The sequence below is a fragment of the Corvus brachyrhynchos genome, unplaced genomic scaffold, assembly GCF_000691975.1.
Source record: "Corvus brachyrhynchos isolate BGI_N302 unplaced genomic scaffold, ASM69197v1 scaffold266, whole genome shotgun sequence".
NCBI lineage: Eukaryota > Metazoa > Chordata > Aves > Passeriformes > Corvidae > Corvus > Corvus brachyrhynchos.
In genome coordinates this window covers 172470-184476 of record NW_008238633.1, presented here as the reverse complement: position 1 = coordinate 184476, position 12007 = coordinate 172470, and the positions used below count along the sequence as shown (strand labels likewise).

At 40.5% G+C, this 12007-nt stretch overlaps 1 protein-coding gene across 6 annotated transcripts in view; it reads right to left on the bottom strand.

The window, feature by feature from the left end:
• FGD3 (FYVE, RhoGEF and PH domain containing 3) overlaps positions 1-12007 on the bottom strand; it is a 72876-nt gene that overhangs the window by 37871 nt on the left and 22998 nt on the right. For all 6 annotated transcript variants that reach the window (XR_001862969.1, XM_017737341.1, XM_017737340.1 and 3 more), the window contains exons 2-4: positions 10916-11086; positions 7555-7723; positions 5867-6464 (exon numbers count right to left, since the gene is read on the bottom strand). Coding sequence is in view for 5 of the 6 variants with exons in the window: in XM_017737341.1 (XP_017592830.1) it covers positions 5867-6464; positions 7555-7723; positions 10916-11086 (938 nt within the window). In the remaining variant the exon portion in view is untranslated. The remainder of the gene's footprint in view (positions 1-5866; positions 6465-7554; positions 7724-10915; positions 11087-12007) is intronic.

The window sequence follows — 12007 nt, the reverse complement described above, 5'->3', positions numbered from 1 at the left end:
TATACTGGGCTGGCTCCAGAAAAAAAGACAAAGCCAATGAAGGTAAGAGGTGCATTAATGATTCCTGGAATGGAGAACATCAACTGGGCACAATTAATCACTATTTCTATGGGAAAACTGAAGGGCATCAAATAAAATCACCAAGGTGCTGCTTCAGGAGCTGCTTCCTCAAGCAACGCAACACTGCCGGCAATAACCTTCACACAGGTTCGCAAAAGAACCAGAAATATCCATAGAGTCAAAATTCAGCTGAATTAAACACATGAGGCAATTTCCAGTTCAGGAAGCACCTGGGCCTGTCACCAGCAGCAGTGCTCCATCCCAAATGCCTGTCTCTCGTGCTCACATTTGGGGCAAGGACTTCTAGACATAACCCTGTGGGCCACCGTCAGATTGTTGGAAAGTATCAAATAAAGGCTCTCTTTAAGCTTCTTCAACACCTTATTTTGTTTCCAAATAAAGTTGATGAGAAAAATTTAAACCCCCCATCCCCCACACACACTCAGACAAACTGCAGTACAACTGAAAGCCTCAAAGGCTTTTCAAAGAGAGCCATGAACTCAAATCAGATCCACAGTTATCCTACATGGAATGATCTGTCACTTGGCATGAAGTACCCACAACTCCATGATGTAAGTATTATTGAAGGAAAGTGAATAGCTTTTCTTTATTTGAAGAAACATCAGACTTCCTTTGAAGCAATCCCTCTTTTTCCAGGCACAAATCTGGAGACAGGCAAACATGACATGAGTGAAGGTTTGACATGGGCTTAGTCTGCCCTGCCACTCAAATTATTCCAAGTCATTTCAAATATTCTTTTAAGATCTTTCAACATGCTACACAACATCCTGGTCCTTTCAATATGTATTAATATTTAGGGGAAGACAAAAAAAATCGCAGCACAATAAGTTTTGAAATTGTTCCAAGCAAATACATCTTATTACAGTTTACACTGAAGTGCACTGCTAGCCAATCAAACCCAGTAACTACAAGGATCTCTCACTGATAAAGAATTTATCTGCTGGTTTTGCTGGGCACAAAGGAGCGCTCAGATGAAAGGCACTGATGTAACCAGCTAGCATGCCAACCACCAAGAGCATCCTTTGAGTTGTTTGAATTCAGAATTGGAAAAATACTTATTTCCAACCAAATACATTTGTACTCAGAAGTAAATCTTTATATAGTGCACGCACGTTTTAACCTCCTGACCTTCACCATCTGTAATACAGTTTATATTTCAAAAAAACTTGCTGACATCTGCTTAAATACCACACAAGTGTTGAATAGACTCAGCTTGAGCTCAGTTTTACAGGGTGACTCTATCTTCAGTTGCTCTCTCTGCTAGGCAGAGAGGTAGATAGGCACATTTCTCAGACAAATTTGCAACATATTTGCCTTTTATTGGGCATAATGTTTTAAATTAAATGGTAGATTAATTAAATGTGAGGCAGTCCCATTCTTCTAACTTCATTTTTTGCCATGGCAGGACAGCTTTAGCAAAGCCTGAGCCATCATTCATTTCACTAGGAACGGGATGTTTCATGGTCCATGTTTCTGAAGGAAAAGTAAAATAAATTTGCAAACTGAGATTATGCTCTGCTTTGCGCAGTGCTCTTGCTGGCTGACTGCTCGTCACAGCCACAGTATCTCCTGTGCAGTCATACACTAGAACCTTATATCTACTGCAGAGGCTGGACGGAACAGTTGAGCTGGTGGGGTGACGAGAAAGATGAGAAAACCGAAGAGGGAGGTGTTGACTTCACAACACAGAAAGTTCACTGCAGTGCTCAAAGCAGGACGATGCTCTTTCATTTCTTTGTGGAAGATTCAAAAATCCATTTTCAGCTGCAACTGTCCATAAAACATTTTAAATAAAAGGAAACAACAGCCTGAAAACAAACAGAACCAGCTTCCCATGAAGGTCAGATTCACGCTTGGAATACATTTGCAGCTCAAATACGCCAGTCACAGGCACAGATTGGCACACACTGGTCGGCTTTGTGCAATTAAGTGGCCACAATCCAGCTGGACGCCCAGGGGTGTGGCTGGGCCAAGGATTCATGGAGGCAAAGACTGACCTGTCTATCACAAAAAAAGCAAATTTGAAACTAAAATTTTAAGTACATACAAAGCTTAACACGAGAAAACTTGGGCAATGTCCTGCCGCAACCATTTTTCATACAACGGGTGTGTGCAACTATATTCAGCCAGCATGTCTCTCACACAGAGCTTTCAGCAAATCTTGCAACAGAACTGCTGGGATAGAGCTTAAATCACACACGGTTTTGCTTCAAAACCCCACCAGTCAGCCCTACAAAGAACACAAAAAGTCCCAAAAGATTATAGACCACTTCCTACTCAACAATGCTGAAAACAATATGGAAAAGTTATGATATGCTTGGTTGTCTTTGTTGCACTGAGATCTCATTTTCCTTAAGATATTTAAACCAAATATCATGATGATGACGATGGCATATCTGAATTTTCTCAACCAGCATTATGACTAAAACATTGACCTATGGACCTTTTTTCCAGAATATACTTGGAGATAATCTCGCCCAAAGGTCTAAGTAGCAGGACTGCAGGCCAAATTTTACAACACACACTGGACAATGAAATTAGAAGTGAAACTCCAGCCACGTACAGGCAGAATGGAAGCATGTGTCAGTGAATGCATGAGACCCATATAATACTCCATTGTTAACATTTACACAGCAGAAAGCAGGACAGATGGAAAAAATCTTTTTTTTGGTGATTACAAATGAGCATATATTACTCTTGGTGAAAAAATACCTAAATAAAAAGCTATGAACCACTGATAGCCCTCCCAGAAGCATTACTCAGTCTCTCAGGCTTCTCAGCAGAAGTCTTGGGACTTTGGAGCATGACAGTCCCTCAGTCTCACTTTCCTGTCACTTCTTTTCTTTGTAACCATCAAGGTTAATGGGCATCACTTCCTGACATTTTCTAAGACTTTACCAAAACTAATAAGCTCCCCTTGTTCATTTTCATTTTGGTAAAAGATAACTGGAAATCCCAGTAAGTCACTCCCGAGATTTTACAACATAATTTGTGCTAATAGTGCGCCCTGTTAGACTGCTGCAGACTCCTAAAGGACGTCACATCACTGCAGAGCTAAACCTAGACTAAATAAAAAATACCAAGCACGTCAGGCAAGGTTACCTTCCCCAGCCATGGGTTGTGTGAAAGCTTGGGTGGAAGATGGAGAGATATCTGAAGTAGAAAAGAATAGTTGTTCATGAGCTTCACTTACCCTGATATCCTAGGAGTTACTGAGCCATCATTAAATCACTCTGCAGCTGTACTAATGCATCCTCCTCCAACTGTAACAACTTGCATATTTAATGAGACCACTGATTACCTTCATGGTGCAGCTGCAAAGCCTGGTACTAGGGGTAGGAGGGGGAATGCAGGAAAAAGACTCTCCCAACTTAAGGCTGTCTGAAGGAGATGAGGTCTCTCCCCAGCTCCCAAGCCAGCAGCTGGTGCCAACTGAACTCTCCTCTCTTCCTTCAAGCAGGAAAATTATCAATTTTGCCAAGGGTGATGTGAAATTCCAGCCTAAGAACAACCATGGAACAAGTCAACTTTGAATCACATTAGCTCTGCTTGCTGGAAGCTATGGCCCTTCACACTAACCCTGAGTCTGTAGTGCCCCAAATCTGCAATGGAATCAAAGGGGGGAGCAGGAAATGACCTCAAGTTGTGCCAGGGGATGTTTAGATTGAATATCAGGAAAAAGTCTCTTGGGCATTGGAAGAGGCTGCCCAGGGAAGTGGTGGAGTCACCACCCCTGTAAGTGTTCAAAAAACAGGAAAATGTGGTGCTTAGGGACACAGTGTAGTGATGGATCTGTCAGTGTTAGGGTAGTGGCTGGACTCAATGATCTTGGAGATCTTTTCCAACCTTAGTGATTCTGTGATTTTATGCTGACACTTGACACAGAAATTGGCTTCACCCAGTATGTCCCAGAAGAGGGCACAATCTTTACACTGAAGAAGAGGCAGCTGCTCTCTCAGCCTTCCTCCTCTATGTGGCTGCAAAAGCAAGGTGACTTACTGTACCTTGGTCATCCTCAAAACTGCCTTTTGGAAGGGGAAATCAACTCAAATTGCAAGGGGAAAACCTGCAGTGTATCATATAAATGCACCTCAGGAAGAAGGGTAATACAAAAAACCAAAACAAACGAGTTTCTTCTGGAGATACCTCTCTCACAAATTCAACAGGTGAGCTCCAGAGAATTACAACCTCATAACTTTGTGTTTTGTCATCCTTATTTCCTACTATGTGGACACTTAACCTAAGGAACAAGACTTAAAACCAGCCACCAAATCATCAATATCTTACAAAATATTGGTATTTGCCAACAAAGCACTTCTCAATCATGTTCAGCTTGGGGTTGTCACATATTCCTAGTCCAAACTGTAAATTTAATTACCAGATTAAAGATTTTTTAATGTAATGTATTATTTTCCAGGAGTTGGACTTTGATGATCTTTATGGGTTCCTTCCAACTCAGGATATTCTACGATTCTATGGCTTCTTGCTGGTCTGTTACAACTAACAACATATCCTTTAAATAATACTTCAGTTGCACACATGCACACACATACACATTATGAATATGAAACAAAGACTGTTACCGTGTGTGTATGTATGTATAAACACACTCTTGTCGAGCTCTGAGGTGCAGAACTTTGTGCACACCACTTACCTGCATGCCATTTTCATCATTCTTTTACAGTCACCAGCTGATTGACCTAGAAACTAAGAAATGCATTCTAATGTCCACATTTCCCGAGGGACAAGCTCTTGGCAGCCACAAATCATTATATACTTGGTGATTTCAACAGAACCACCCCATTTGTACAAACTGAGGTATGGACGCTGCACTTCACTAGCTATAGTGCTAGTGCACTTCACTAGCTATTAGCTGCAGCTGCTCATCATATTCTTCAAAACACAAAAATCCCATGTATTAACTTTACTGTCATCATAGCTTGGGGGGAAAATAACCTAACAAACCCAAACACCCCCAAATACAAACAAAAAGACCCACCAAAGAAAAATTGCAAAAAGTGGAATATTTTGCAGATATTTTGCAATATTCCATTTTGTTTTTCTGGAAAAATCTAATCCATTTTAACAGCACTATTTCTAAAAATAACTGTCTTGATAAACTGATAACAAAGGAATCTGTCAGTAATCTTGCATAGCTGCTGCAAATACACAATGGCCTGGACTACATTAGTCTAGAATCAAAGAAATAGCTCTTTTCTAGCTACAGATTCCTGAAGAGTAATTTGACATTGAAACAACTTCTTTGCACTCAAGAAGTGGTCACACCAACAAAAGCACAGGTTTTTGTAAAAAACACTCTAAATTTTGTGTGAGACAAGACTCTGATCGTGCCTGTTCTACTCAGATGCAAGGCCCTGACCCTGCAGGATGCGCTATTCAATTAGCTCTCTGAATAACACAAAGCCCCATGGAAAACAACGTGCTCTAACAAGCTGAACCTAGACAAACCCAAACAACGGATACGAGGTGGGAGTCTTGACCTACAAAAGTATATGAATTTTAGCAGCTTACGTCTGGCTGTGATGGATTCTCTTATATGAGACCTTTTAAAGCAAGATGGGAACATTTCTAAAAAAAACTATCTAGGTCAGGAGCAAGTTAGGGCCTTCATAAAGCAGGAAATGATACTGACTATCATGATCCTTTGATGAAAAACCAGTCAAACAAATAATCCAAACAACATATGAAAGGGACGCAAGAGACCTCTTGCAAGTGTCAGGAACTGGTTTCCGAGCACTTGATAGCAATGAACCAACTCCCTTACCTTGTTTACATCCAAATACTCTAACTTTGGCACTTCTGCTATCTCTTGCTCCTCACTGCTTCCTTCATCAATGTCACTGTCCTCATCCTGCGTGGAGTCTCTCTTCTGCTCCGCAGAGGAAGGTTTGGTGCCCTTTCTGTCAGGTTCTGCCTCTCCTGGGTTCCCAGCCATGCTGGGCTTCTTCTGCTCTGCCCCTTCTTCACTGGGGAATGTTTCCCCGGCCACGCTACAAGAAGGACTGTCAATGCCACTGTCTCTGTTGGGAATTTTACCATTCCCATTCAGTTCTGCAGTTGAGTCTTTGTTGCCAAGCTCCTCTTCGGGCTCTTTGCTCACAGCCACAGCAGTACAGTCTTCATGGCTTTTGTTATCACCTATGCTCAGCTCTTTAATTTTCATTATGTCTGTGTTAGTTAGATCCATAGTGCATGGTATGTTGGGCTCAGCTTCATCCAGTTCAGTTTTGTCATTTGTGGAAGAGCCACTGGAAGCCGCTGTGTCACAGTCACATGAGCTCGTCTGCTTGGATGAGTCCAGGACAGGCTCCATCTTAAGAGCTAAATTTAGCTGGTTTCTTTGAAGAACATGAACAGGTTGCCTGTGGGTGAAGAGAAAGCACCACAGTCATATTAACACTCAGGTTTCACGAGTGCCCTGAAAGAGACGGTCTCACTGTCATTTGATTCAAGTTGTATTTCTTGCACCCCACTGACAAACCCAGGAGGCAAGAGTGTGCACACATTGCAATAATAATGACCACCCAACAACATCCAATAAAAAAACATCACCCATACATTCTACTGAAATGGTACCACCAGAATCCTGGGCCTTTAGTGCTTCCCATGTCACCTTGAAGAACAGTCTGGTTTGAGGGTTTGGAGAAGAAGGAATAGCCTTTAAAAAGAAGGAGCTGGTTCTGGGCTCATTTAAACAGGAACTCTCATTCTTCAACAGAACCAAGCCTTTGGGACAAGGTATTTTCTGTCAGAGAGGGTGTACTGAAGCATGGGAAGGCACTACTTTTCCTCTTTGAAAGACACCAGGTTCACCCAGGTGACAACACACTCCAAGGCACAGTATGGTGCCTGTCTTCATCTCCCTCTTTGTGGACAAAACAACAAACAACCCATCACTTAGCTCCATCCGGCAGATTTATTCTTCAGGGAAAGTTTTCATGTGTTCATAAAATGAGCTGGTTTTACAGCAAAATACATATATTTTATCCAGTTTAGGGTCTTTCATATACAAAGTTTCAGAACAGCTGCTGTTCTACACAACACTGTTTCACAGTACACTATGCCCCTCCCTGCCTCCAAGAAGCAAGATCTGATGTTTATTATATCTTAGACAGAAAACTCAATTATTTCATATAACAATCAAATTCCTATGATGCAATTCCCACATCAAGCCAGCTTACAGAAAGCAGACTGTGGGCTACTTGCCTCTTCTAGAATCTTACCAAATTTAGCAGGTCTTAAGCTCCTTAAGCACAACTGTATACAACAAACTAAAATTCACAGCTTTTAGAAAAAGATACTTTGTCCTCAGTGAAGCTTTGCACTTCCAGTAGAAAACATCCCAAGAGGATTTTCTATGTGATCATTACAGTTAATGTTTTCTACTATTATAGCCTAAGTTAAAAATGCAGGAAAGGGAGATGAGACCAAATCTCACAAAGCCATATTTACCTAATACTTTCAAATTTCTCAATGAGCGTGTTGACTCCTGCTGATATTGGTATTTCTTCCTCTCCAGGTGCTAAGCTCCTTGATGACTTGGGATCAGCTGGCAAAGGCCGAGACGGTGCAGGAGGAATTCTTTCCTGCCCAGGTTTGAGATGGACAGGCTTAGGAGGTACTAATGAAAGAGAAGGGAAAAAACAGGAGGATAAATCTCCATCTTCTTTATCCTAAACTGGAAACAAAATCCAGACCAAGAGATATGCATTCTTTCCCCATTTTTTATAAACAGCACAGGTGCAGTCCTGAAGAATTGCTTACACCAAAGCAAGCTGCTAAAGAAAAATGACACGTTTCTATTTTGTGTTTCTACAGCTGGCTTAGCTGCGCTAACAAACCGGGCGGCTTGCAGCACTGCACCGCTTCCTTGTTACTAAACAGGATGCACAGCTTACACTTCAGTTTGCAAGTTTGCTTGCCATCTCAATCACACTAATGAGTTTCCCCTTCCATGACTTCTCAAAATGCTGGTGCCCCATTGAATCTCTTATATTGGGGAAAAAAAAAGGCAGAGGGATGAACCACATCCCAAAACAAACCATCAAAACCCAACCCAGCATGCATTTCAGTGCCTTATATTTGCTTGGTCAAAAACGCCACAGGCAGAACATAACAGCTTTTCTTCCTCTCCTTCTCCCTCCCCCCTCTCTTCTGTGGTGTAGCAGTCTTCACGAATTTCCTTCCTCTTTTGGTCCTATGCTGCATTGCATATGATATAAATAAAACAAGTATTGTAAGAACACTCACATTCCGCTTCAGGACTCACAAGGAGGCCAAGGTACAAAGTTTAACACAGTATTTAGAAAAAATGGCATTAAAATGTAATGTCTTTTAAAAAAATGTATTCAGATCTTCCATTGATTGCAGAGTAAATGGTTTATCATACACAGGCAGTAACTCATGCAACTCCCATAGGCAGAAATGACACTGGAAGGCAGGAAAACCAATTGTGGGATTGTTCCCAAAGCACACACTGCTTGGAGTAGCACTGCCAATCTAGACTATCCAATGAGTTGACATGCTAAATGAGGAAATTCTAACTACATGTTGTATTAAAAAACATTTTCAAGAACAGTTTCTTTCAACCATTTCTGACTTTGATAATCCATTTGGCACATGTGATCAGCATTGTAATGGGGCTTGAGTTAGCAACTGTTCTGAATGTAATTCCAGGGTTACTTGCTTTAGGAGGATAAACAGAGGCGTATGCACCCAAAAAGTCAACTCCAATTGTCCCTTCCTTGCAGAAGGCTCTGCATCTCTTCTAAGATCCACATCAGCCCAGATGTCTGCCCTGCTCCAGCAGATGGGCAGCTGCCATAGTAGTCCATAGACAGACATTTCCTGAGGTCAATGATGAAGAGCTGTTAAAGCATTTTGGAGTTCTGAGTATAGGTCAGATTTTAAACTCCCTGCATTACTGAGTTTATTTCAACATGAAAGAATAAAACCAATTTTTCTAAGGATCTGAGCTTTAAGAAGACACTTCCTATGAGAGGACAGATTAACCTAGTCTCCAAAACCATCTGAAATTCCCATCTTAAAATAAAGGTGTTAAAGTCCAATTTTGAAAAGACTTCTAACAAGCCCTATCTTATGCAGGAATAACAGGGAAGCAGGAAAAGAAAATCTTCTTGCATATAAATGGGCTGGTGGAGATCTATGTTTTGTTCACCAGGTTTTCATGGGCACACCATGTGACCAGTGAGTGTCTGGCCATATTTCTCCTTGTAAAAATAAAAAACAACCTAAAAACAAGTATCCACAAAGCCATCTGGCTCATCTAGCCAAAGACAAGCTCTGTGCTCCTTACAGAAGGTGCATAGTGCAGCAGGCAGACATGTCAGAACCTACCCCACATACCCCATCAGACCGTCAAAGTTGGCCCTGGTCCATAACACCCAAAGGTTTTAAAATAATATCAAAGCATTTACACTGGGTGTCACTGCTGTCCATGTAAACATTTGATGTCTTTCCGTTAGTGGATTCATCTGAATCACCTCAGACAACACACTCTGCACTGGACCAAAAGGAAGCAGGAAAATATTTTTATTAATTCTGAATTTTTACTTACTGAAGTAATGTTGAGAAATAGAGACATCAGCATGGAGGCAAACAACATTCAAGGAACAACCACTAATTAAACCTGAGCTACCAAGACCTCTAGGTGAAAGCTCCATAAAGATACAGACCTTGTGAGATGTTTCAAGCATGAAGTAGTATATTAATTTAATGTTTAAGGTTTACTTCCAGAAGCAGAAAATACAATGCTTTCTTTGTTGTTGTTTAAGGTTGAATTGCTTTTGTATAGATATTATAATTGGGAGGGGGTGGTGGTGCAACATCTCAGTGTGTACAACACTAAAATACCTTCTTTTTCAGATGACAATGACCATCTATCACATGGACCCATATCTTCTAAACATTTCAATTTATGATCTTAGTATCTTCTTGATACTAAGCTTCTTGATCTTCTTAGCTACTTTTGTTCCAAACACCTCTCAAACTCCATGCTTTTTGCATCCCCAAATCCCTTGAGGCAAGCACCCATTACATACATAAGTGTAATCAATTCTACAAAGCACAGGGTGGTGAGAGTAGGGTACTTGGCAAACTGGCATTACAGAGACCACATGTGATTTCACTGATGAAGAAACATGAAAACAATTTATACTCTTTCAAGAAATTTGCTGCAGTCTTTTCTGTAGAATTCAGAAGCCTGGGGAGACCAGAAGAACATCTGGAGACCAGCTGGAACATGCTTCTTTCTGACTCCTCTTCCATCATACTTTGGGATTGCCACCTATTTGACTATTAGCTGGCAGTTCTCTGGAAGTACCACAGCCCACACGTGATTGGTTTAGCTTCTATTTCATATTTTCAAAATACATTTGTTCCATTTAGGCATTTCCTGTTGCCATACATAGTTCTTACAATATATGGAAAGCAGATCAGGTTTAAACAATAAGATATTACTACCTAAATTACTTTTTAAAAAAATTATCAACAATGTAAACAATATTGTTAAATCCAACTTACACTTCACAGCTGCATGAGGTATAACGACAGGACAAGCAATATAAAGTGACAAGTTAAGTAATTGGTTATTGCTGAATCAATTTCTTCTTGAAGGCTTCTCTAAGTGGCTATCTAACATTGGAAAATGAAGATAATAAAACCTCACCAGCTATACATTACGATGTAAAAGTAACTATTTTGCTGTGACTCAAATTGAAACAGTAATTTTAAAATATTACACTTTCTGTGCAATAGAAGCTTGTACAATTTCTAGGAGGACAAAGCCACTTGCCTTGGGGTTTCTGCAGAGGATGCATTTTGGCCAGTGCAGTTTTGGTTTTGGGTTTCCTTCCAGCCTGATGGAGACATTGCGCTGAGCTGATGTGCTGCAGCTCCCCACATGCTTCCAACACTGGATTGGAGTCAATGTTACATTTGATTTGGAAAGGAGAGCACGGGCAACCTGAGGGAAGGAGGGAAAGAAGTCAGTATTTATCTTGTTCTATTGATCCTGAAGAAAATTTGTGCTACTTCTGGAGGTATGTCACCCATTCAAGTTCCTGAGGAAGGGAAGGGGGGTATGAGAGGGGTGAGCCATTCACAGTTATTACTCAAAACCAGCCACTCACAAGTGATTACAACCAATATATCCAGCCTTAATAATCCTGTTAAACTGCCTGACTGGTAAGATAGGCAGAATTTCAGCCATTCTGTCTTCAATTAATTATTTATTTCTTTACTACAGACACCCAAAATAAAAGAGCAAATATAAAAGTTAAAAACCACTTCAAAAGGATTTCTCCAAACAGAGCCACAAGTGCTATAGCATATAACATCGTGTTACTTGGTAAACTACAACTAAATTAGGGTGATTTAGAAATGTGTTCCACGTGGTGGGGATGGTACAAGTGCCATTTCTTTGGATTTAACCACTCAAGTTGTATTTTATCCCTATTTATTACTCCTCCTTATATAAAATATTAACATGCCTGCAAAATGCTCCGGTCTAGAAGACACCATTAAGATACCATCTAGTGTCAACACAGAAGTGATTAATAATGATTGTTGGTCTTTAGTTTAACATTGTTGATTCACTTCTCTGGGGACTCAGAAAACAAACTATCACGGATCCTGCAGTATTTGATTTGGAGTTTTTTGGACTTGTGGCAAGCCTACATGAAACCCTCACATCAGCTTTATTAGTGTGTCATGAGAAGGTTAAAAAAAAGAGTTTAAAAAGGAATGTGGTTTAAAATTGCTGTATATGAGCATAAGAATATATAGGCTTCTGGAAGTACTCAGAAATGAAAAACACAACAAATTTAGAAATTTGAACATAAATGCACTAAAAAAGGGCAAAGAAAACATGACAAACATTCTTTCC